At 37.5% G+C, this 27,891-nt stretch overlaps 1 protein-coding gene across 1 annotated transcript in view; it reads left to right on the forward strand.

The window, feature by feature from the left end:
- MALRD1 (MAM and LDL receptor class A domain containing 1) overlaps positions 1 to 27,891 on the forward strand; it is an 806,170-nt gene that overhangs the window by 240,117 nt on the left and 538,162 nt on the right. The window contains exon 20 of the mRNA XM_078074136.1: positions 15,832 to 15,919. Coding sequence (XP_077930262.1) covers positions 15,832 to 15,919 — 88 coding nt within the window. The remainder of the gene's footprint in view (positions 1 to 15,831; positions 15,920 to 27,891) is intronic.

Consider the following 27,891-nt stretch of genomic DNA (forward strand, 5'->3'; position numbering starts at 1 on the left):
TCCCAGGGTCCTGGGATTGAGCCCTGCGTCAGGCTCCCTGATCAGCGGGGAGCCTGCTTCTCCCTCTCCCTCTGCCTGCCGCTCCCCCTGCCTTGTGCTTTCTCGCTCTCTCAAATAAATAAATAAAATCTTAAAAAAAAAAATAAACACTAGTTTCAAAAGCAATTATTATTTTCACTAAAGTTATATTTTAAAAATCTAAATTAGAAAAAGTGTTTAGATTTAGTATATAGGAAAGTCTCATCTGTGGTAAGACTTTGAAGTACAATTATATAATGAATATTAACGTACCATGAAAATGAAAGTATGACAATGTTTGGAAGATAGTATATTAGTAGTATCACAGTGCTACATACTTAGATGTTACAAATTTGTAATCAGAATAATTATCTAAATACAAAGACCTGTCTAAATTCGTCTTGTATTATTTGCATAGATTCCTGTCATTTAATGCCTATAGGTCACTATCTTTTTTTTTTATTATTTGTTGAGCATCCTAGTATATATTACCAGTCTTATAAAAATATGCTTTATATATTGATTTTAGCAATTTCCTTTTTTCTTTTTTTTTATGTTATGTTAATCACCATACATTACATCATTAGTTTTTGATGTAGTGTTCCATGATTCATTGTTTGTGCATAACACCCAGTGCTCCATGCAGAAAGTGCCCTCTTTAATACCCATCACCAGGCTAACCCATCCCCCCACCCCCCTCCCCTCTAAAACCCTCAGTTTGTTTCTCAGAGTCCATAGTCTGTCATGGTTCGTCTCCCCCTCCGATTTCCCCCCCTTCATTCTTCCCCTCCTTCTATCTTCTTTTTTTTTTTTAACATATAATGTATTATTTGTTTCAGAGGTACAGGTCTGTGATTCAACAGTCTTACACAATTCACAGCGCTCACCATAGCACATACACTCCCCAATGTCTATCACCCAGCCACCCCATCCTTCCCACCCCCCACCACTCCAGCAAACCTCAGTTTGTTTCCTGAGATTAAGAATTCCTCATATCAGTGAGATCATATGATACATGTCTTTCTCTGATTGACTCTTCCAGAAGTTTTATGATGTCTAGTTTTACATTTAAATCTTTAATCCATTTTGAGTTTATTTTTGTATATGGTATAACAATGTGGTCCAGTTTCATTCTTTTGCATATAGTTGTCCAGTCTTCCCAATACCACTAACTGAAGAAACTCTCTTTTCCCCATGGTGTATTTTTGCCTCCTTTGTCAAAGGTTAATTGACCATATAAGCATGGGTTTATTCCTGGACTCTCTTCTGTTCCATTGATCTATGTGTCCATTTTTGTACCAGTACCATACTGTTTGGTTACTATGGCTTTGTAATATAGTTTGACATCCGGAGGTGTGATACCTCCCACTTTGTTCTTCTTTCTCAAGATTGCTTTGGCTGTTCTAAATCTTTTGTGGTTCCATGCAAATTTTAGAATTTTTTGTTGTAGTTCTGTGAAAAATGCCATGGGTATTTTGATAGGGGTTGCATTGAGTGACATCAGTAATTTTAGTTGAAATTAGAAGTTGTATTTTTCCCTGAAGCATTCATGTGCTTATTAAGTATTTACTGTGTGCTCATCACCGTTTTAGGTGCTGTGTATCCCTCAAAGAGCCTCATGGAGCCTGGTCTTAAAGTCTCCTAGAGGAGACAGATAAGCATTTAAATGGACAAATACTGATATAATTAAAAATTATGAGAAATTTATAAAGGAAAATTTCCTCAGCTTGTGTGATAAAGGAAGGCTTCTCTGAGGAAATAACATTGATATTGACACTTGAAATGAGATTTTTAATTCATGATAACTACTTGGTGGGTATTATGGGATATTAAACTACAGCAAAAGGCAAATGAGGGTTATTGTTTGGGTTTAAATCTATGACCTAGTTTTTGGTGCTTTAGGTATGGATCAGCTTTAAGTTGTCACATAGAAGTGTGGGATTTATTATTTGGAGCCTCCTTTCATGAGAAGAACGAGAGGTAGATGATTAATATCATAAAAGAACATTGTGTATCAAAATAGTAAATTACAGTTCTACTTTTTTCCCTTTAAATATTATCTTTAATGGTGTAGGGGATGAAAAATTAGCCTCTTGATTGGAAAGAAAATAACATTAGGAATTTTAGAATACTTCTGCTTAAAGAAATTTCAATCTGGTATGTGTGAACCAGTCACTTGGGACGGTATTGTGTTGTAGTAAAATCTTATTGTACCTTACTGCATCGTTTTTAAATAACAAAAACCTATTTTTATGAACTTTTAAGTTAATAGTTCCAAACTTTCTTTACTTTTTTTCTCTCTGATATGGACCAGGCTGTTTTCAATTAAATGCTTCTTTGTAACCTCCAATCAAATAGGTTCCATAAATTCCCAGGGCTGGAGAAATTGAGTACTATTTGTCCTCATTCAAGTAATAGATGAGATGTGAAATGGGTTATATGGTATGTGGGTCTCCAGATGATGCTTTAAAATAATGTGTGAGTTTGTGGGGTGTCAAGTAGCAAATTAGTTTCAAACTGATTAACATTTATCTTTTTTAAACTTAGGCATATTAGGCAACTATATTTGAGGGGGAGGGGTAACTCACTAAAATTTTGGCCCTTCTAGTACATCTGAAACTACATGGAATACTTGCAGAATATCTGCTGCGGTTTGCCAGCCCTTTAACAACCATGGAAAGCAAATCAATTTCACATGACCTGCATACTTAGAAATGATTTTTTAAGGTTTCTGTTTCTTTCATTCAAGAATAACAGAAAGAATTCTATCAAAATAAAGAAACATGAATGATATTTTGAATGACCTTATTTCCTCAATGACATTCCCCTCCTTGATTTTTTTTTTTAACCTCTACTCTAAATAAAGCAGAAGCTCTGATGGGAAAAGATTCTGTGGGCATAAAAGGAGCTAGGCCAACAGCACGTGGGTGTATAGTATAAAATGAGGTATTATATAAGAGAAAAGGAGGCTGAATTGATATAAACATTTTAATTTACACCTACACTGGTGGGGGAGTGATAATGCTTCCATGAATTAAATATATCAGCAGTGTAGTACCATCGAGCTGCATTGCTGGGAGATACTTCTCCATGGATTTCTTGTGTTCTTCACAGTTCAGTATCTGAGTAAGGAATGTGTTTGAATAGCCTTTATCCTGAGATATTTGCTTACAAATTCCAGATTAAGCGCCCTCTCTCCCTCCTTCCTATCCTCTCTCTAGAGTTTTAGATGAACTGGTGTACCAGCAGCTTATAACAGCTAGTCTCCTCTGAGATCTTCTTCTATGGAGGAAAACATCTAATTGAGGGACAAGTGGAAGGAATTTTTCTGGCTGATGCTTTTTGCTGTCCCTCTAAATCAAGGATCTGGTGTCTTCTGTCAGTATATGTGTATGAAACAGTGGCAGGCTATCTTGTTCGCTTGTGAGTAGGGTAAAGTCTCAGACCCCTCATGGTTCCTGACCTAACATGCACACGGAATTGCAAACTCAAATGCCTATGGGAACCAGGCAAGGGATATGAATTGGAAGTAGGTCAGGTGTTAAATAATAAATGGCAGCTGACACTCAGCCTTAGAGTTACGTTTTTAAGAGGGAGTAATGGGACTGTAGCAACTATAGGACAATATATTTTTGTGAAAGAATCCTACTTTTAAAATATTTGGCAACCTATTCTCCTTGAAAGCACTGTTTTGGTTAAACCATACTCCTGGGAGCCAGATTGTCACCATTGAGACTTTTCTGTCCTAGATGGTGAGAAACCATCAAGATGGACTTTTTTTTTTTTTTTAATTCTTTTTGGTAACCATGGAAACATTTGGCATAATGCCAAAGCACACAGTCATTGAAGAATTAAAAATTCTTAGGAAGCCTTTATATATATATATGGCTGACATTAGGTAAGAAGAAATACGGTATTTGGCCAAAATATCAACAAAAATTTTGCCATGATTTTTTCCCCCAAAATGGATCTTAAACAGATGAGGCAGACATCAGATGTTTTCTTTTAAGTAATCCTTTCATAGCACTTGCCCTAATTACCTGTTCCAGCATTTTATTTCATCTCTACTAGTACCATGATTTTATTTTTATTATCCATTTCTGAGCTCGGTGTATATATAATTTAGGTAGAGCATTTGTGGCCCACGTTTAATGATAAATGGTGTTCATATGTATAGTATAATAATTGGAAAACTCTAATTATTCTGCACTTTTTTTATATGTGGTATGGCCAGAGACATACAAAAAAAGAGACAAAACAAAATTTGTCAGACAAAATCCAAGTTTTATTTCATTGAGATTAGTTTCAAGGTTGTATAAAAAATTCCAGTTGGGATTTAAAAACCTTTTTATGTTGAATCTAGCAAATATTTCCCTAACATTAGCCTAGAAAGTTTGAGATCTCGAGGTGACTTTCTATGAGCCCCTTAAATTGTAGCTTATATGGTAAACTATTAGATAGTTGTCTGAATGTGTTTATAGGAGTTTGGCTACTTCAGCTGTTAGCCAACTATAAAAACAGGGTAAAAGAGGATTTTTATGTCTTTCATTTTCTTTGTTTCTGCATTTTTAATTATGGAAATAGTAAATGAAAATAAGTGGGCATCACTAGGAAGTATAAGGGAAAACAAATATTCTCTGGAAACTTATTAGTGGGTCACAAGAGAATTTTCATAGCTGAATTAAAAAGTACAGTTAGATACTTCAGATTACTGTGTGCTAATTATAAAATTTCATGCATGAAATTAGTAATTTAGAAAGTAAAAATACTACTTGAGATAATGATGATTTATGGCAATAAGTATAGAATAAATGTTTTTATTTGTTTATTGAGGTAGAATTTATATAAGTAAAATTCATCCTGTTTAGGTGATCAGCTCTATGAATTTCAGTAAACTTACACAGTTGTGTAACCACCTCCACAACTAAGAAAATATTTCCCTCATCCCCCCAGATTCCTTATTCCTCTATGTCATTGATCCCCTTCCTCTCCCCACAGCCCCTGGCCACACTCATCTGATTTCTTTCTCCATATTTCTGCCTATTCTGGAATGTTGTATAAATGGATTGATCAAATATGTAGCCTTTTGAGCCCAGCTTCTTTCTCTAGGTATAATGCTTTTGTGATTCACAGCTGTTGTTATATGTACCCCTAGTGTGTTTCTTCTCATTGCTGAGTGGAATTTCATTGTATAGATCTCCCACAAGTTGCTTTACTATTTACCAACTGAGGGATATTTGAATTGTTTTCAGCTTTTGGAGATGGATATCGTAAATAGAGCTGCTATAAACTTTGTGAACAGGTTTTTGCTTGGCATGCCTTCATTTCTCTTGGGTAAACAAATACCAATGTGTGGGATTGCCACATTATAGGGAAGTATATGTTTAATTTTAAAAAATTTTTTATTGTTATGTTAATCACCATACATTACATCATTAGTTTTTGATGTAGTGTTCCATGATTCATTGTTTGTGCATAATACCCGGTGCTCCATGTAGAATGTGCCCTCTTTAATACCCATCACCAGGCTAACCCATCCTCCCACCCCCATTCCCTCTAGAACCCTCAGTTTGTTTTTCAGAGTCCATCCTCTCTCATGGTTCGTCTCCCCCTCCGATTTCCCCCCTTCATTCTTCCCCTCCTTCTGTCTTCTTTTTTTTTTTTTCTTAACATAAATTGCATTGTTTCAGAGGTACAGATCTGTGATTCAACAGTCTTGCACAATTCACAGCGCTCACCATAGCACATACCCTCCCCAGTGTCTATCACCCAGCCACCCCAACCCTCCAACCCCACCCCCCACTCCAGCAACCCTCAGTTTGTTTCCTGAGATTAAGAATTCCTCCTGTCAGTGAGGTCATATGATACATGTCTTTCTCTGATTGACTTATTTCGCTCAGCATAATACCCTCCAGTTCCATCCACGTCGTTGCAAATGGCAAGATCTCATTCCTTTTGATGGCTGCATAATATTCCAGTGTGTGTGTGTGTGTGTGTGTGTGTGTGTGTTTGTGTGTGTGTGTGTATACACACACACATACAACATCTTCTTTATCCATTCATCTGTCGATGGACATCTTGGCTCTTTCCACAGTTTGGCTATTGCGGACATTGCTGCTATAAACATCCGGGGTGCACGTACCCCTTCGGATCCCTACATTTCTATCTTTGCGGTAAATACCCAGTAGTACAATTGCTGGATCGTACGGTAGCTCTATTTTCAACTTTTTGAGGAACCTCCATACTGTTTTCCAGAGTGGCTGCACCAGCTTGCATTCACACCAACAGTGTAGGAGGGTTCCCCTTTCTCCACATCCCCGCCAACATCTGTCGTTTCCTGACTTGTTAATTTTAGCCATTCTGCCTGGTGTGAGGTGGTATATCGTTGAGGTTTTGATTTGGATTTCCCTGATGCTGAGCGATGTTGAGGACTTTTTCATGTGTCTGTTGGCCATTTGGATGTCTTCTTTGGAAAAATGTCTGTTCATGTCTTCTGCCCATTTCTTGATTGGATCGTTTGTTCTTTGGGTGTTGAGTTTGAGAAGTTCTTTATAGATTTTGGATACTAGCCCTTTATCTGATATGTCATTTGCAAATATCTTCTCCCATTCTGTCGGTTGTCTTTTGGTTTTGTTGACTGTTTCTTTTGCTGTGCAAAAGCTTTTTATCTTGATGAAGTCCCAATAGTTCATTTTTGCCTTTGCTTCCCTTGCCTTTGGCGATGTTTCTAGGAAGAAGTTCCTGCGGCTGAGGTCGAAGAGGTTGCTGCCTGTGTTCTCCTTTAGGATTTTGATGGACTCCTGTCTCACATTGAGGTCTTTCAACCATTTTGAGTCTATTTTTGTGTATGGTGTAAGGAAATGGGCTCTCTATTCTTTTCCACTGATCTATGTTTCTGTTTTGTGCCAGTACCATACTGTCTTGATGATGACAGCTTTGTAATAGAGCTGGAAGTCCGGAATTGTGATGCTGCCTGCTTTGCTTTTCTTTTTCAACATTCCTCTGGCTATTCAGGGTCTTTTCTGGTTCCATACAAATTTTAGGATTATTTGTTCCATTTCTTTGAAAAAAGTGGATGGTATTTTGATGGAGATTGCATTAAATGTGTAGATTGCTCTAGGTAGCATTGACATCTTCACAATATTTGTTCTTCCAATCCATGAGCATGGAATGTTTTTCCATTACTTTGTGTCTTCCTCAATTTCTTTCATGAGTATTTTAGTTTTCTGAGTACAGATCCTTTGCCTCTTTGGTTAGATTTATTCCTAGGTATCTTATGGTTCTGGGTGCCATTGTAAATGGGATCGACTCCTTAATTTCTCTTTCTTCTGTCTTGTTGTTGGTGTATAGGAATGCCACTGATTTCTGTGCATTGATTTTATATCCTGCCACTTGGCTGAATTCCTGTATGAGTTCTAGCAGTTTTGGGGTGGAGTCTTTTGGGTTTTCCACGTAAAGTATCATATCATCAGCAAAGAGTGAGAGTTTGACTTCTTCTTTGCCGATTCGGATGCCTTTTATTTCTTTTTGTTGTCTGATTGCCGTGGCTAGGACTTCTAGTACTATGTTGAATAGCAGTGGTGATAGTGGACATCCCTGCCGTGTTCCTGACCTTAGGGGGAAAGCTCTCAGTTTTTCCCCATTGAGAATGATATTTGCTGTGGGTTTTTCATAGATGGCTTTTATGATATTGAGGTATGTACCCTCTATCCCTATACTCTGAAGAGTTTTGACCAAGAAAGGATGCTGTACTTTGTCAGATGCTTTTTCTGCATCTATTGAGAGGATCCTATGATTCTTGTTCTTTCTTTTGTTAATGTGTTGTATCACGTTGATTGATTTGCAGATGTTGAACCAAACTTGCAGCCCAGGGATAAATCCCACTTGGTCGTGGTGAATATTCCCTTAATGTCCTGTTGGATCCTATTGGCTAATATTTTGGTGAGAATTTTTGCATCCATGTTCATCAAGGATATTGGTCTGTAATTCTCCTTTTTGATGGGGTCTTTGTCTGGTTTTGGGATCAAGGTAATGGTGGCCTCATAAAACGAGTTTAGAAGTTTTCCTTCCATTTAAATTTTTTGGAACAGTTTCAGAAGAATAGGTATTAATTCTTCTTTAAATGTTTGGTAGAATTCCCCTGGGAAACCATCTGGCCCTGGGCTTTTGTTTTTTGGGAGATTTTTGATGACTGCTTCAATTTCCTTAGTGGTTGTGGGTCTGTTCAGGTTTTCTATTTCTTCCTGGTTCAGTGTTGGTAGTTGATACATCTCTAGGAATGCATCCATTTCTTCCAGGTTATCTAATTTGCTGGCATAGAGTTGCTCATAATATGTTCTTATAATTGTTTGTATTTCTTTGGCGTTGGTTGTGATCTCTCCTCTTTCATTCATGATTTGTTGATTTAGGTTAGTTCTCTTTTCTTTTTGATAATTCTGGCCAGGGGTTTATCAATCTTGTTAATTCTTTCAAAGAACCAGCTCCTAGTTTCATGGATCTGTTCTACTGTTCTTTTGGTTTCTATTTCATTGATTTCCGCTCTGATCTTTATTTTTTCTCTTCTCCTGCTGGGTTTAGGCTTTATTTGCTGTTCTCTCTCCAGCTCCTTTAGGTGTAGGGTTAGGTTGTGTATTTGAGACCTTTCTTGTTTCTTGAGAAAGGCTTGTATTGCTATATACTTCTTAGGACTGCCTTTGCTGCGTCCAAAGATTTTGAACAGTTGTATTTTCATTTTCATTGGTTTCCATGAATTTTTTTAATTCTTTAATTTCCTGGTTGACCCATTCATTCTTTAGTAGGATGCTCTTTAGCCTCCATGTATTTGAGTTCTTTCCGACTTTCCTCCTGTGATTGAGTTCTAGTTTCAAAGCATTGTGGTCTGAAAATAGGCAGGGAATGATCCCAATATTTTGGTACCCGTTGAGACCTGATTTATGACCTGGGATGTGATCGATTCTGGAGAATGTTCTATGGGCAAGAGAAGAATGTGTACTCCGTTGCTTTGGGATGGAATGTTCTGAATATGTCTGTGAAGTCCATTTGGTCCAGTGTGTCATTTAAAGTCTTTATTTCCTTGTTGATCTTTTGCTTAGATGATCTGTCCATTTCAGTGAGAGGCGTGTTGATGTCCCCCACTATTATTGTATTGTTGTCAATGTGTTTCTTTGCTTTTGTTATTAATTGCCTTATATAATTGGCTGCTCCCATGTTAGGGGCATAGATATTTACAATTGTTAGATCTTCTTGTTGGATAGACCCTTTAAGTAGGGTGTAGTGTCCTTCCTCATCTCTTATTACAGTCTTTGGTTTAAAATCTAATTTGTCTGATCTAAGGATTGCCACCCCAGCTTTCTTTTGGTGTCCATCAGCATGGTAAATGGTTTTCCACCCCCTCACTTTCAATCTGGTGGTGTCTTTGGGTCTAAAATGAGTCTCTTGCAGACAGCTTATCGATGGGTCTTTTTTTTTAATCCAATCAGATACCTGGGTGTCTTTTTTTTTTTTTTTTTCCTGGGTGTCTTGATTGGGGCATTTAGCCCATTTACATTCAGGGTAACTACTGAAAGATATGAATTTAGTGCCATTGTATTGCCTGTAAGGTGACTGTTACTGTATATTGTCTGTGTTTCTTTATGGTCTATGTTGCTTTTAGGCTCTCTCTTTGCTTAGAGGACCCTTTTCAATATTTTTTGTAGGACTGGTTTCGTGTTTGCAAATTCTTTTAGGTTTTGTTTGTCTTGGAAGCTTTTTATCTCTCCTTCTATTTTCAATGACAGCCTAGCCTGATATAGTATTCTTGGCTGCATATTTTTCTCATTTAGTGCTCTGAATATATCATGCCAGTCCTTTCTGCCTGCCAGGTCTCTGTGGATAGGTCTGTTGCCAATCTAATGTTTCTGCCATTGTAGGTTACAGATCTCTTGTTCCGAGCTGCTTTCAGGATTTTCTCTTTGTCTCTGAGACTCATAAGTTTTCTATTAGATGTTGGGGTGTTGACGTATTTTTATTGATTTTGGGAGGGGTTCTCTGTGCTTTCTGGATTTTGATGCCTGTTTCCTTCCCCAAATTTGGAAGTTCTCTGCTCTAATTTGCTCCAATATACCTTCTGCCCCTCTCTCTCTTTCTTCTTCTTCTGGGATCCCAATTATTCTAATGTTTTTTCGTCTTATAGTATCGCTCATCTCTCAAACTCTGCCCTCGTGATCCAGTAGTTGTTTATTTCTCTTTTTCTCAGCTTCTTTTTTTTGATCATTTGGTCTTCTATATCACTAATTCTTTCTTCTGCCTCATTTATCCTAGCAGTTAGCGCCCTCATTTTTGATTACACCTCATTAATAGCCTTTTTGATTTCGACTTGGTTAGATTTTAGTTCTTTTATTTCTCCAGGAAGGGTTTCTCTAATAACTTCCATGCTTTTTTCAAGCCAAGCTAGTATTTTTAAAGTGATGATTCTGAACTCTAGATCCGACATCGTACTAATGTTCGTATTGAGTAGGTCCCTGGCAGTCGGTACTACCTCTTGTTCTTTTTGTTGAGGTGATTTTTTCCATCTTGTCATTTTGTCCAGAGGAGAATAGATGAATGAGAGAACAAATGGTAACAGGGTAATAATGTCCCCAGAAAATATACTCTAAACACATCAGAAAAAACCTGAAGCCCAGGGAAAAGAAAGGGAAAGAAAGAAAAAAGAAAAAGAAAAAAAAAAGAAAAAAGATAAAAACAAAAACAGAACAAAACAGAAAAAACCAGAATATGATCAAATATGATCAGGCTGGTGCATAGACCAGTGCCACACACTAGATTTTTGGTGTATTTTGGTCTGTTAGAAGAAAGTGCCTCCCTAAATTTTAAAGAAAGGAAAACTTATATATGTACAAAAATAAGGGTTGATATGATGAAGGAATAGAATATGACTGTAAAGATGAAAATTATAAAAAATTTAAGTTGTTTGAAAAAAGAAAGAACAGGATTTAAAAAAAAAAAGAAAAAAATAAAGGGAGAGAATGTGATCAAGCAGGAGAGTAGAACAAAACCATACACTAGAGATTTAGGGTATATTTTGATCTGTTAGAAGAAACTATCTCAAAATTTTAAAGAGTGAACAACTTATATATATATGCCAAAAATAAGGGTAACTACTATGAAGGGATAGAATATGACTCTAAAAATGAAAAATAAAAATTTTTTAAAAAAGGGATTGATAAGATGTTGGTTGAAAAAGGGAAAAAGAAAAATTAAAAAAAAAAAAAAACAGTTAAAAAAAATTAACTTTGTAAGACTAAAGAATCTTGGGAAAAAAGCCATGGATTCTCTGTGCATTATTCCCCTAGCGCTGGAGTTCTGCCGTTCTCATTGATCGGTAAACTTGGTCTTGGCTGGCTGTTCTTGCTGATCTTCTGGGGGAGGGGCCTGTTGCCTTGGTTCCCAAACATCTTTGCCAGAAGCGGAATTGCCCCACCCTTGCCAGTCCAGGCTAAGTAATCTGCTCGGGTTTGCTCTCGGGAGCTTTGGTTTGCTGCAAGCTTTCCATACAGCTTTGGAGGTCGAGAGTGAAAATGCCAATCTCACAGTCTCCACCCCGGAGGAGCCAAGAACTCGGGGTCCCACTCCTCAGTGAGCTCCCAGAGAAAAGCAGTCAGTCACTCCCATCTCCCTGGTCTCTGGCCGCATTCCATGCTCACCCAGCCTGTGACCAAGCATTTCTGTCTCTGGCACCCGACCCCATGTGGAGTCTCCAAACCCAGCAGATCCCTGCAGTGCGCTCCCGCGCTGCTCCTCCCAGGGGAGGAAGGGGAGTCTCCCCGGATCTGCCACTTGTTGGGTCCCTGCTGGAGGAGCAGTGGCCCAACTGTGCCGCGGATCACAGTTTATGGCAACCCCAAGCTGAGAGCCCACGCCTCTGCTCCGTGTCTGCAGCCGGCTTCCCTGCTCCGATACCTGGGAGCTCTGCCGCACTCAGACACCCCCGGTCTTCCTGTGACCCCGAGGGTCCTGAGACCACACTGTCCCGCGAGGGTTCCACCCCCCGCTTAGCCACTGGAGTGACTCCCTCACGGGAGCAGACTTCTAAAATTTCCGATTTTGTGGTCCGCGGCTCTATCACTTGCCAGAAGTGGCTGGTGGAGGCCCCCTCCCCCGCTGTCTATCCTCCCGAATATCACCTTGGATTCACTTCTCCACAAGTCCTACCTTCCAGAAAGTGGTCGCTTTTCTGTTTAGAGAGTTGTTGTTATTCTTTTCTTCAATCTCCTGTTGAGTTTGTAGGTGTTCAGAATGGTTTGATCCCTATCCAGCTGAATTCCTGAGACCAGACGAAATCCAGGTCTCCTACTCCTCCGCCATCTTTCCAAAATATCCCTATGTTTAATTTTATAAGAAACTGCCAAACCATTTTCCAAAGTGGCTGCACCATTTTAGATTCCCATCAGCAATTCATTGGAGTCGTAGCTGCTCCACATTGAGTATAGGTTTTTTAGTTGTTGTTTTTTTTTAATCTTAAGAAGAAGTCATTTCAAATCTTTCTGAAGATGCATTATATTAAAAATCGATATATTATGTTTGAATTTTGTATTCTTTTACAAACATGGGATGGTTAAAGTAGTAAGTGGCAGGTTGAGTTAATACCATTTTTTTCTTTACTATGAGTTAATTCACACATATATACATATATATGTTAGGAAATTGAAGCTATTTTAGTGAAATTATGATTAAATTGTGTCTTACATATATACGATAATGGGAGTTTCCAGATTAATTAAAATGCTTGGCCAATAATTCAGAACTTCCTAAATATAGAGACAAATGAGTTCAGGCAAGTCTTGAGACCCTTATTAATAGTTGAGTCTTTGGTTATATTAGAACTAAAAGTTGCAATGTAGTTTACAAGGCTACTCTATCTTTAGTTGGAGCATCTAGATGTGGCAGCCCATGAAAAGAACAACTTAGAAGCACTGGCTTACTTTACAAAATTTCCAAGCCAGTGATAGTTCTAATGTAGGTAGAATTGGCCTCTACAGATAATGCAGGTCATTTAGACCAAACTGGAATTTCCAATTGCCCTTTAAGTAATTCAGTAAGGTACTAATGGCACTTAAGAGTAAAATGTGGCTTCTCTAATTTCCAGAATGGCAATACTGCCCTGCATACAATAATGTTTGTGTTTTAACATCCTCCCATTTTTTTCTGGGGAAAAACATCAGAAATGAAAGTGAATTTTCCAGGAATAGGGATGCTTGGGTTTGTTCTTTTTTTGTGTGTGTGACTTTTTTCTTAGGACTAGTTTCTCAGGCTAATATGGAAAGCTTTTTACAAGACCACATTTAAATATAGGGCAAAGGCAAATGTAGAATTAAACCTGAACATTCATAACTTTTTCTCAAGATGTGATTTGTTATCAAGTAGGTTTTTTTTTTTTTAATGGCTGGCTTAATTAAATATTTGAAAGAGGCTGAGACTACAGATATACATACAAACTAACATTTTTAGTATTTCAACTTGAAGCTATCGTTTATTCTCAACAATGTTAACATTTAGAGGGTTAGGAAATTGAATCGATTTTGGTAAAAATTATGATTAAATTGTGTCTTAACACAAGACCCAACTGTCTTCTGCCTCAGATTATTTTTTTGTCTTCTTCTTGGCACCTAATGCTGATACAAGCACTATGAAAATGCTTCTCGTGTAATATGCAGTGAACTCCAATAGAAACAAGCTTTTGCAAACAGCATCCACTCAGAGGTGCTGCTTACCTGGTGTGGCCCACAAATGCGAAAATGCATAATTTTCACAAATGGCCATTTCTTAGATTTGTGATTACATAATGACAACAAAAGGAATACTCTGAAACAGTTGGGCCCACACTCTCAAGTGGAGCTATGTATGTATATGTCCCCAAAGTTAGCTTACAGATATTTATATGCACAAGAACTGCTTTTCATAAACTTTGGAATTTTGATATCATTTTCTATCCTTCCTCATTCATAAACTAATATGATCATGAGCAATGCAGCAAAGTTAGTAGTGTTTCTTCTTATTTTCCCTAATTTTTCCTTTTTCTTACATCTTCTCAGCCTTTGTTAGCATGTCCTGTGTTGTACTGCAGTGGGATAGACCTATTGATCCAGGGAATTAATTAATAATCTTTGTGTATGTCTTTTCCCTCTTGATTGCCCAGCTGTAGTCTTTTTTTGTTTTAATAGAACAAAAATAATATTTTCTTTCAGTATGTTCTGCCAAATTCTGACTGCTGGTTTTTTGTTTATTAGAATAATTATATGATTTTCTACTGAGTAGTCTTTCTGCATTTTTGTTTTCGCTGCCTATAATGTTTCTTTCATTCATGATAGTGGAGAAACAAAGGGTGCATTTTATATTTGGAGAGATCCATTATAAAGCACTAGGACACTTCCTGCATAGTACTGGTTCCTAAATGTTCCTCTGGCAATATTAGGTGGGTTACATTCACCCATTGGTTAGGCACATAAACCTTTCCCACATTGATTAATTTCCTTACTGACAAATTATGGAGAAAACTCTGGTAGTTCTCAAGAAAGACTAGGAAGTTGGGGAAGATGTCAAGAGGTTTGAGGTCAGGAATTTGATCTTTTTAAAACTTCCCTCCAACTAAGACATCCATAAATAATGTGTGAGACAAGTTTGAATAGAAGCTAAGAATTAAAAAAAAAAATGAAATAAAATTTCAACTCCCCCATATAGCATTTGTGAGGAAAAATGCAACAGAAACATATATTCATATAATAGTGAGAAAACAGAATGTGTTTTTCAAGTTTGCTTGAAGTTCTTCATTATTAAATTATAGCAGGATTCCTATTCAGTATGCAGTGTATTTGCATAAGTATTAAAATAATTTATCATGATTAATTCTATTATAGTAAATTTCAGGCCTAATCACAATCTGCCATATACTGTAGTGGTTTGTCAGTATTTCATGTTTTCCTGGAGGTTTGGTGGAATTGCTGCTTGTGGAACCGCACAGATGTCATCGGAATTTGCTGTGATTAATGCAGTTCTGAAGGAGATCTAATAACGATTAGCCAGTTTCATAAAGTGTTACAGAATAAGGTCAGTGTGAGAAAAATTCTAAAGCTCTTAAAAATGTGCATTCTGGCAAGTACCTCTGCCCACAAATTGAATTTCTTGAACAGTGAGGGGGTTTAACCTTGGAAACAGATGAACTCCTTGGGCAAATGTGGGAAAAAGAGATGATGATTTGCCTTCAGATACTCAAAGGATCAGGAAAGAAAAAAATGGGGTGAGTCTAGAACTAAAGGTTGAAAGTTATAGGGAAGTAGATATAAATCTGATCTATTACAGTTTCAGAAAATCACTAGAAACACAATGGGCTTCGTGGTTCTAATGGGCCCACTAAGGAATGGAGCTTCCTGTTACTGGAATTATCTAGGTAGCGATAAGATGCCTATTTAGGGACACTACTGGAAAGTATTTTTTTTAATGGTTCAGAAGAAATTTCTCTCTTTTTTTTTTTTTTTTTTTTTTTAAGATTTTTTTTATTTATTTATTTGAGAGAGAGAGAATGAGAGAGCAAGCACATGAGAGGGGGGAGGGTCAGAGGGAGAAGCAGACTCCCTGCCGAGCAGGGAGCCCGATGCGGGACTCGATCCAGGGACTCCAGGATCATGACCTGAGCCGAAGGCAGTCGCTTAACCAACTGAGCCACCCAGGCGCCCTGAGAAGAAATTTCTCTTTAAATAAATTCTGATTTTTTTTTCTACCGTGAGTTTCCATAAATTAATGTCCTTCACAGTATCAACAGATTTCTTGTATTTTTCTTAGATTTTGGTGGAGGCTTCAGTAGGAGATGGCTTTACTGGAGACATTGCAATCGATGATTTGTCATTCATGGGCTGTGCCCTCTACCCTGGTAAGGAAGAATATTTTAATATATGAGTATTTTCAAACCTGTTTACTCGAAAAAAACAGCTGTTGAGAAAATCAATATTTCATTTCCACAATATTCTAAAAATACCCTTACTTCTATTCTACTAGTATATTAACCCTGGGAAAGATTATTGTGCATCTTTGCTAGTAATTAGTCTTAATATCTTTGCAAACATAGTAGAGAGGTTTGAATCAGCTGTGCTTCTGTCTCATCATGTGGAAAATATTAGGAAATCATGTCTGAAATTAAACCATAATTCCATTATATTTGAGAGGTTATAATAACCAAATTGGTTGCCTTATAATTACATTGTTTTGGAGAGTGTATTAATCTTTCCATTACCTTCAGAGATGTTTTCCTGTCAAGCAACACTAAATATTCCTAAGGATTGTTATCAACCATTTCTTCTCTTTGTTACACATTTCTTTTATTAAAAAAAAAAAACCAAATATATATTTTCCAGATTTATATTTGCATTCTCAACCTTTACCCTGAAATCCAGACTTAGGTACTAACTACCTAATGAACATCTCAACTTAGATGTCTGGTAGACATCTCAGAGATAATGAAGGGAAATAACCTAAAACAAGCCTACAGTAAACTAAGATAAAACAAAAACAAACACCCCAGGCAAAGTGCCTTCCAGGCAGTACGTAGCAATCTAATAGGACTGGTTATCAAGCTCTTGGGCTCTGAGGCTGGAGGCTCTTAAATTGCACAGCAAGGGGGGAGCACAGCTTCCTTCCTGAAGAGATCAGAGGCAGAGTAATTTAAAAATGAATTGCAGGGGCGCCTGGGTGGCTCAGTCCTTAAGTGTCTGCCATCGGCTCAGGTTATGATCCCAGGGTACTGGGATCAAGCCCCACATCGAGCCCCGCATCAGGCTCCCTGCTCAGTGGGGAGCCTGCTTCTCCCTCTCTCACTCCCCGTGCTTGTGTTCCCTTTCTCTCTGTGTCTCTCTCTGTCAAATAAATAAATAAAATCTTAAAAAAAAAATCAATTGCAATAATCCATCTAGAGAGCACTCTCAAGTGCTGAAAACTTAACCTCCAGCCCCACCCCATCACTGTAGTGTTATTGGTCACAAGAGCACCAGCCCCTCCCTGGACATATTCAGGGCTGGACTCCAGTTCTGTTCATTGTAGTTATGAGACTCAGCTCTCATCCTCCACCTCGTCATCCTGGCAGGATTAATTCCCTTAACCACTCTGTGTAGTGGTTTCCAAAGAACTCTGCAGAAAACCAAATCTCTCTCTGGACAAGGCCAGCAATAAGGAAATCAGAATTCAACAAGTTTACCCTTATCTCTTGCTGGCTACAAGTGAATTCTTGGTTACTAATTGTCCTTCTGATCTTGCCATTCTTCTGTGCCTCCCTATCTCATAAATGACAGTTTATTTCTATTTGTGTATTTTTTATGAACAAATCTGGGTTGCCACTAGCTGCAGATATATCCAGAGTCAACTACTTCGGTCCAAGCCACCACTGTGTCTGCATGGATTATTATAGTTGCCTTTTAAATGATCTCTGCTTCTACACTTGAGAATATAATTTGTTCTCGAACAGCAGGCAGAATGATCTTTTTCAAACTTAGATAAAAGATCATGTCTTCCTGTCATCAGAGTCTTCCTATGATATCCTCTTTCATTGAGAGCAAAAGCCAATTCTACAGTAACTTCCAAGGCATGCATGCCTGGTGCCCTCGTACCTCCCGGACTTCACCTGCCACGCCTGGGCCTCTACTTGACTTCTCTTAACTACAAGGCCTCTCAGCTAATCCTTAAATACTCCAACCCACTTATGCCTCAGGGCTTCTACACCTTCTTGTCCCTCATCCCGACATGTGCTTCCCCCGGATAGGCACTTGACTCCCTTTCTTACTTCTTTCTGATCTGCTCTAAATTTTTTTCAGTAGTAGAGACTTCTCTGAACACTACACACACACACACACACACACACACACACACACACACACACACACACACACACAGAGTCTCTTTGTTGACATTTTCTTTCTCCTTCCCCTGTGTTATTTTTCTCTACAACGCCTGTCACCCTTATGGTTCTATTTCTGTTTTCCCCAACAATAATGTTAGCTGCATGGCAACCGGGGATTTTATCTGATCACTGTCTTATCTCCAGGAGCTTAAACAGTATCTGGCACATAATATTACTCAATATTAACATTTGTTGGATAAATGGGTACATAGATGGAGAGATGCCTGTATCTTTTGAAGTGTTTTATATACTTTTGATATATATTTTAGTTTATTATTATTGCTCAAGTATTATTTTTATATGCAGGACACCGTCATAGGCTACCTTTTGTTGAAAGCCAAACCTCAGTGGCTTATAAATTCAAGCATTTATTTCTTGCTCTCAAGCATGTGGGTGGGCAGAGAACAATAATGGCAAAAGTACGTGTTTCTTGTCCATAGCTCTTTTTAATTCTATAGAGCTTCAAGCTGTGTATTTCTGTTCCTTCTTTCCTGTTTATGTGGGACCAAAGCTAAAGGATGAAGGTCTTACCTGACATATTTTGTTGTCAAGTAGCAGGGTGGAAAAAGAAAGCACACTTAAAGCTTCTGTGGGGACATGGTATGTGTATGTCTGCTCATGTCAGTTGGTCAGAACAAGTCATATGATCAAGCCTAACAAGGGGTAGGGAAGCATTCTTAACAGACAAGAAGCTTGGCAAGAGTAGGGAATACAGAAAGTCCTTATTAGATATTAAGGTACATATAAATGGTACATTAATGCCATTTACCACTCATATGTACCATCTTATATAATCCTCTAATATTTTATTTTATTTTTATTTTTTTAGAGAGAGAGTGCACACATGCATACACATGCACCTGCAAATGGCTGGGGGGAGGGGCAGATGGGGAGGGAGAGAGAGAGAATCTTAAGCAGGCTCCACATCCAGCATGGATCCCCACGTGGGGCTTGATCTCACAACCCTGAAATCACGACCTGAGCCTAAATCAAGACTTGGTCACTTAACTGACTAAGCCACTTAGGTGCCCCAATCCTCTAACCTTTTGAGTCTAGAATAATGTCTAGTCTATTGCCAGTGAAGATATCTTAAATGTTGGATAGGATTGATATCTTTGTTATCCCAATTTTATGGAGCAAGCTGAGAGGGGAACAACTTGCCCAAGGCTACCTAGCGAAAAAGTGACAAATTATGTCTGCTTCTTAGGACCACAGTGTTAACCACTGTCATACCGCTCATCAAATACACTAACCTCACAAGGAAGAGAATACATATTCTACTTTATAGATGGGAAAAATTAAATGGAAAGATGAAAATACATAGTTGAGGGAAAGAATGAGAGTTTCACCTAAGTATGTGTGATTTCAGTGCCCAGGGTTTTTCCCAAATCGCCCCCCACTTTGAGCTTAGGGAGCATCACCATGACCCGAGGGGCAGAGAAGACCATAAAAGAATATAGAAAGGGAACACAAGGGATACTGTTGCTACTCCAGTTATCTTGCTACTCACATTCTATGGCTGGTGGTTCCAAAGGAGAGAGAGAAGAGTGGCCAGACCCAGAGGCAGAGATGTGAAGTATCAGTTACAGACCATTAGTCCCAATTTTCTGGTTCAAGTTTTGGAGAAAAATATGGAATTTTAAAAACTGCCTGAACTGTGTGGTTTTAATGTTGGCTTCGTAACAAAAGAAACACTGGGTTGAAACCACAGAGCCTGTTGAAACTATAGGTTTCTTAAAGGAGTTTGGTGGCATCTTGCCATAAGATGAAAATAAAAATAAAAATTCGGCTTTCAATAAAAATATTGCTCTTGACGATTACCAGTCAGTTTTTTTTTTCTTCTGTTAGTTGAAATGGGACCAGCCCATGTAGATACCCTTATAGACATTGATTTGTTTCCAATATAAACTGATAATTTATCTACAGCATTTTTCTTCCTTGGCTAATAAAACAAAAACTTAAAAAATACATACATACAAAAACTTAAAAAATTACAGACGCAAAATATTGACCTAATCTCCAAAGTGTGCATTGGCACATTACCTGTAACTTTTATGCTAAGTGACCATAAGGAGTCATTTATTTCATTTTTACCTATTCCCTCAAAATCAGCCTTTTTTTCCCTCATTCCTTGTTCCTTTTTATGACCTCACTATTCTCTAGCAATCCAGGATTGAAATTCCACGGTATTCTTTCACTTTCCCCTTAAAATTGCCTGCTTGCAAAACTTGCTGACTCCAACTCCAAAATATTTCTCACATCTCTTCTGTTTTTTCCATTGTTACCTTAGTTCAAAACAGTGTTGACTCGAATGGTAACCTTTTAACTGCAAGCTTTCATTAATTTTCCCCCAATAGTATATATGCCATGAGCTTAGTTTCCTTTCACTTTTTCCTACAACATCATTATTTGCTCTTCTAGGTCAACTCTCTCATTTTCTCACTTCCGGCTGTTTCTAACTTAATTTTCAAATCCATTCTCTGTTATGGTTTGTACCTTCTTTGTTTCAATATCTTGATGAATATAGATTCTTCTTTTAAAACTAATCCAGGCAAGACTTTTTAGGCAAGATTAATTGCATTTCTAGGGAAAGTAGACAAACTTAACCATGCAGGAGAATCCTATGATTTCTTTGCATCAGTATATAATGATGTTGCTCATTCCCAGAGTAGACAGTAATGGAGGATAGTGGCAAAGTCAAATCCCCTCACTTTGAATCAGATCATCAGAGTAGATTATTAAGTAAGAATTGTTGCCAGGCAATATTTAGATTTAAAAATAAGTATCCCAAAGGAAATACCTGTTTTTCATTATTCTTTCTCCAAACTACATGAGAAAAGCAAGAAGAATGTTCCCTTCAGCAGGACACATATGACAATTTCTTTCTTGCCTCAAGCATTATTTGTGAGATAGCTGGGTAATTTGTAAAACTAAAATCATAACTACAGGCATCACAACATACTGTGTGCAAATGAAAAAAAATTGCCTAAGTGCTTTTCATCCTATTTTAAAAATTCAGAATTCAACAATATCAGAATTACTACTTGCTAGAAATATCAATTATTAGAATGAATATCAGTATCCCAAGATATTAGTGTTTCATTATTTTCAAGAAAGTTGTTACGAAGTCAGTGGCATATCTTGCAACTGATGATGGCTCAAAATTGAGAAAATACGGTAACTATTTATAGGATGCTTAAGAATAATTTTTATGATGTGCTCCTCCACCCGCTGAATGGTTTTTGTTGTTGTCATTGTTAAACTGACTGAGCTGATTGAATTTTTGGCATCCCTCCTCATTAACCTCAATGTCAAAGCAGCTTTATGTATAAATGCTTGTTCAAGTGACCCTTCTTTCTGCAAAGAGGATTTGTTTCAGTGTGAGTGAAAAGACAAGGGGAAAAGTTTGGGTACTTTTGTCTTCATTTTTAACATCTCACTTGCAGCTTTTTACTTTATAATTTTAAACTGTTTGGTGTGTCTGTTATATTTGTCTAAGAATAATACACTCCATAAAAGTGTTTCATTTTAAGGTCTTTCTTCCATATTTTTCTAAAGGAAATATAGACTCTGAAAAAAATGCAAATTATTGGAAATATTTACAGTTTAATAAAAGACTTCAAGGCAAAAATGGAGAAATTTGAGACTCAGGATGGCAGTCTTAAATATTCTGGTTTCAGCATGTTTGGTGTAGTCTTGCAAAATAGTGGAAATATATAGGAATGTTAGCAATATATGGAAATATATAGAAAATAATAGCAAATATATAGGAAAAAAATTGGCGAAAGCTTGTGGTCCATTCAACTTAGTATTTTTATTGTGTTTCTAGAAAATAAAATTGGACAAGTAAGTAATTTTAACCTATTTTAAAGTTAAAACTTCATTTTGTCATCTTGAGAGAAATGCTAAATACCAAAAATAGATAAGGCTGTTAAAATACTTAGAGTTTAGCTTGAAAATTGTTCAACTGCTACGTCAGTCTACTTGTAGTCACTTTCATATATGATACAATGTTTGTAAAGTTGGAAAATACTTTGTGCCACCTAGAAAATTTAATTGAATGCATGAGTTAAAGCAAAAATGTTTCAAAAAGAGCTGATTTGTTACTGGGGACAGAGGAAAAGGCATTGCATAATATGTGGCAAATAGCTGTATCACATAGTTGTTATAAATCATATCCAAAGAATAGCTAAGTTTTAGTAAAACCTACTTTTCTGGAAAGGAGACCTAATACAGACATTCAGTACATTTATGCTGAATGTAGTTGTTTTACCTTGTGAGTATGGCTATATTGTTGTATTCAGTGCCATTGGAAAAATGTACACTTTTCCTCTGGAAATATTTTAGATTTTTCAATTGTCTGAAGATCGATTATATTTCAACTTCAAGTAGACTTTTAGATTTTTCAATTAAATGTATCTCTTAATATCAGAAGTCACAGGAAAAACATAGACATTATTACCTGGAGGTAGGTGAACAACAACCGGGCATATCAGTCAAGCAGTTTACACAGTTATGGTGTGTTGAAGCTGGTGATAATTTATCAAGGACTAGAGGTGTTAAAATACTGGTTTTATTTTCTTAATTACCCATGCAGGAATGGCTGTAGGGAGTGAAGTCTAGTATGAAACAAATTCTCTTTCATCAGAAAGATTGTATTAGGGTAGCATGAAGTATATTTGCTACAAGAATTCACAGAGCAAGAAGTTAGAACATTGAGTCCATCTGGTGCCTGAGTCATCTATTTAGGATGACAGGTTCGCGGGTGAGTTGGTTTCCCTGTGGCTTAGGGAGGTGGAAGAAGATCAGATTAACAAAACTAATCTCTGCTTCTTAGTGAGTGTAAATTTCAGTCATCTACATTTCACCTTTGCAATTTTGTTTAATATGCAAAGCTTTTTTGTTTGTTTGTTTGTTTAAAGAGACTTTATCATTGCTATCAACTCCAGCCTTTTTGGTTAAAAATAACTGTCATAACCTTTGCAATGGACTGAATGTTTATGTCCTCACAATAGTCATATGTTGAAGCCCCCACACCCAGTGTGATTGATGGTATTTGGAGGTGGGGCCTTTTAGAGTTAATTGATAACACTTCTGATATAAGAGTAATGAGGACAGGACAAAGTATTTCAAGATTTTACAGTTTCTTTTTTAGAGTACTGGTCCTTTTACCTGTCAAGGCTGGCTCACTTCTTTTCTTTAAAATTTTTTTATTTTATAATGTTATGTTAATTGGGGCTAGAGTAGGTCATGAAGGTGCTGCCCCCCTGATGGGATTAGAGCTCTTATGAGTAGAGGAAGAGACATGAGATCTCTCTCTGCATGAATGCACCAAGGGAAGGCCAGAGAGTTCATAACCAGGGGGAGAGCCCTCACCAGGAACCCAACCATGCTGTACCCTAATTTTGGACTTTCAGCCTCCAGAACTCTGAGGAATTTGTTGTTTAAGCCACCCAGTCTATGGTATCTTGGTATAGCAGCCCAAAATGACTAAGATGGGCATATTGTTCTACATATATTTCACTCTTAAAATTGTTCAAAACTCATAATTAAAAATATAATAAAATCTATATACTGCATGAAGTAATTTCTAGTATCACCTGAGTTGAGAGTATGATGATACTTTAGGAAATACTGTTTGAAGTCATTGCAGAGTAGAACAAGTTGACTTTCATCCTCTTGAGATGAAAGTCTGGACTATCTGCACAGGCCAGAGAATGTGTGAGGAAGCCTGCAGTTTCCAAATTGTGTCTTTGCATGCCTCAGTTTCCAAATTGTGTCTTGGTATAACCATGTTTCAGGTCTCTGTTTTACTTCTACATGCCAGATGTCAAGGAATCAGCTGCAACTTCATCTTTATAGACAGTTACCAACACCACCATTTCCAAACTTTGGTTTTAGAGTAAGAGATACTTTTCTCTATTTACTCTTCTGTTGCTATCAAATACAAACATATTGGACTTATTTGGGTTTTAAGATGAACTCATTCTGATATAAGAGTAATGAGGACAGGACAAAGTATTTCAAGATTTTACAGTTTCTTTTTTAGAGTACTGGTCCTTTTACCTGTCAAGGCTGGCTCACTTCTTTTCTTTAAAATTTTTTTATTTTATAATGTTATGTTAATCACCATACATTATATCATTAGTTTTTGACGTAGTGTTCTATGATTCATTGTTTGCGTATAACACCCCAGTGCTCCATTCAGTACGTGCCCTCTAATACCCATCACCAGGCTAACCCATCTCCAGACCGACCTCCCCTCTAGAACCTTCAGTTTGTTTCTTAGAGTCCATAGTCTCTCATGGTTCATCTCCCCCCCCCCCCCAATTTCACCCCCTTCATTTTTCCCTTCCTGCTATCTTTTTTTTTTTTTTTTTTAATGTATAATGTATTATTTGTTTCAGAGGTACAGGTCTGTGATTCAACAGTCTTACACAATTCACAGTGCTCACCATAGCACATACCCTCCCCAATGTCTATCACTCAGCCACCTCATCGCTCCAGTCCCCCACCACTCCAGCAACCCTTAGTTTGTTTCCTGAGATTAAGAATTCTTCATATCAGTGAGATCATATGATACATGTCTTTCTCTGATTGACTTATTTCGCTCAGCATAATACCCTCCAGTTCCATCCACATCATTGCAAAAGGCAAGATTTCATTCCTTTTGATGGCTGCATAATATTCCATTGTATATGTATACCACCTCTTCTTTATCCATTCATCTGTCGATGGACATCTTGGCTCTTTCCATAGTTTGGCTATTGTGGACATTGCTGCTATAAACATCGGGGTGCACGTACCCCTTCAGGTCCCTACGTTTGTATCTTTGGGATAAATGCCCAGTAGTGCAATTGCTGGGTCGTAGGGTAGCTCTATTTTCAACTTTTTGAGGAACCTCCATACTGTTTTCCAGAGTGGCTGCACCAGCTTGCATTCCCACCAACAGTGTAGGAGGGTTCCCCTTTTTCTGCATCCCTGCCAACATCTGTCATTTCCTAACTTGTTAATTTTTGCCATTCTGACTGGTGTGAGGTGGTATATCGTTGAGGTTTTGATTTGGATTTCCCTGATGCCGAGCAATGTTGAGCACTTTTTCATGTGTCTGTTGGCCATTTGGATGTCTTCTTTGGAAAAATGTCTGTTCATGTCTTCTGCCCATTTCTTGATTGGATTCTTTGTTCTTTGGGTGTTGAGTTTGAGAAGTTCTTTATAGATTTTGGATACTAGCCCTTTATCTGATATGTCATTTGCAAATATCTTCTCCCATTCTGTCGGTTGTCTTTTGGTTTTGTTGACTGTTTCTTTTGCTGTGCAAAAGCTTTTTATCTTGATGAAGTCCCAATATTTCATTTTTGTCCTTGCTTCCCTTGCCTTTGGCGATGTTTCTAGGAAGAAGTTGCTGCGGCTGAGGCCAAAGAGGTTGTTGCCTGTGTTCTCCTTTAGGATTTTGATGGACTCCTGTCTCACATTTAGGTCTTTCATCCATTTTGAGTCTATTTTTATGTGTGGTGTAAGGAAATGGTCCAGTTTCATTCTTCTGCATGTGGCTGTCCAATTTTCCCAACACCATTTGTTGAAGAGACTGTTTTTTTTCCACTGGACATTCTTTCCTGCTTTGTCAAAGATTAGTTGACCATAGAGTTGAGGGTCCATTTCTGGGCTCTCTATTCTGTTCCATTGATCAATGTGTCTATTTTTGTGCCAGTACCATATGTCTTGATGACAGCTTTGTAATAGAACATGAAGTCCAGAATTGTGATGCTGCCAGCTTTGCTTTTCTTTTTTAATATTCGTCTGGCTATTCGGGGTCTTTTCTGGTTCCATACAAATTTTAGTGTTATTTGTTCCATTTCTTTGAAAAAAGTGGATGGTATTTTGATAGGGATTGCATTAAATGTCTAGATTGCTCTAGGTAGCATTGAGATCTTCATAATATTTGTTCTTCCAATCCATGAGCATGGCACGTTTTTCCATTTCTTTGTGTCTTCCTCAGTTTCTTTCATGAGTATTTTCTGGTTTTCTGAGAACAGATTCTTTGCCTCTTTGGTTAAATTTATTCCTAGGTATCTTATGGTTTTGGGTGCCATTGTAAATGGGATCGACTCCTTAATTTCTCTTTCTTCTGTCTTGTTGTTGGTGTATAGGAATGCCACTGATTTCTGTGCATTGATTTTATATCCTGCCACTTGACTGAATTCCTGTATGAGTTCTAGCAGTTTTGGGGTGGAGTCTTTTGGGTGTTCCACATAAAGTATCATATCATCAGCAAAGAGTGAGAGTTTGACTTCTTCTTTGCCAATTTGGATGCCTTTTATTTCTTTTTGTTGTCTGATTGCTGTGGCTAGGACTTCTAGTACTACGTTGAATAGCAGTGGTGATAGTGGACATCCCTGCCGCGTTCCTGACCTTAGGGGGAAAGCTCTCAGTTTTTCCCCATTGAGAATGATATTTGCTGTGGGTTTTTCATAGATGGCTTTTATGATATTGAGGTATGTACCCTCTATCCCTATACTCTGAAGAGTTTTGATCAAGAAAGGAAGCAGTACTTTGTCAGATGCTTTTTCTGCACCTATTGAGAGGATCATATGGTTCTTGTTCTTTCTTTTATCAATGTATTGTATCACATTGATTGATCTGTGAATGTTGAACCAACCTTGCAGCCAAGGGATAAATCCGACTTGATCGTGATGAATAATCCTTTTAATGTACTGTTGGATCCTATTGGCTAGTATTTTGGTGAGAATTTTTGCATCTGTGTTCATCAAGGATATTGGTGTGTAATTCTCCTTTTTGATGGGGTCTTTGGTTTTGGGATCAAAATAATGGTGGCCGCATAAAATAAGTTTGGAAGTTTTCCTTCCATTTCTATTTTTTGGAACACTTTCAGAAGAATAGGTATTAATTCTTCTTTAAATGTTTGGTAGAATTCCCCTGGGGAGCCATCTGGCCCTGAGCTCTTGTTTTTTGGAAGATTTTTGATGACTGCTTCAATTTCCTTACTGGTTGTGGGTCTGTTCAGGTTTTCTATTTCTTCCCGGTTCAGTTTTGGTAGTTGATACATCTCTAAGAAAGCATCCATTTCTTCCAGATTGTCTAACTTCCTGGCATATAGTTGCTCATAATATGTTCTTATAATTGTTTGTATTTCTTTGGTGTTGGTTGTGATCTCTCCTCTTTCATTCATGATTTTATTTATTTGGGTCCTTTCTCTTTTCTTTTTGATAAGTCTCGCCGGGGGTTTATCAGTCTTATTAATTCTTTCAAAGAACCAGCTCCTAGTTTCCTTTTTCTGTTCCACTGTAATTGGTTTCTATTTTATTGATTTCTGCTCTGATCTTTATTATTTCTCTTCTCCTGCTGGGTTTAGGCTTTATTTGCTGTTCTCTCTCCAGCTCCTTTAGGTGTAGGGTTAAGTTGTGTATTTGAGACCTTTCTTGTTTCTTGAGAAAGGCTTGTATTGCTATATACTTTCCTCTCAGGACTGTCTTTGCTGCATCCCAAAGATTTTGAACAGTTGTGTTTTTATTTTCATTTGTTTCCATGAATTTTTAAAATTCTTCTTTAATTTCCTGGTTGACCCATTCATTCTTTAGTAGGATGCTCTTTAGCCTCCATGTATTTGAGTTCTTTCCAACTTTCCTCTTGTGATTGAGTTCTAGTTTCAAAGCACTGTGGTCTAAAAATACGCACGGAATCATCCCAATCCTTAGGTACCAGTTGAGACCTGATTTGTGACCTAGGATGTGATCTATTCTGGAGAATGTTCCATGGGCACTAGAGAAGAATGTATATTCTGTTGCTTTGGGATGGAATGTTCTGAATATGTCTGTGAAGTCCATTTGGTCCAGTGTGTCATTGAAAGTCTTTATTTCCTTGTTGATCTTTTGCTTAGATGATCTGTCCATTTCAGTGAGGGGGGTGTTAAAGTCCCCCACTATTATTGTATGGTT

This window comes from Halichoerus grypus, chromosome 6, assembly GCF_964656455.1.
Source record: "Halichoerus grypus chromosome 6, mHalGry1.hap1.1, whole genome shotgun sequence".
NCBI classification, from domain to species: domain Eukaryota; kingdom Metazoa; phylum Chordata; class Mammalia; order Carnivora; family Phocidae; genus Halichoerus; species Halichoerus grypus.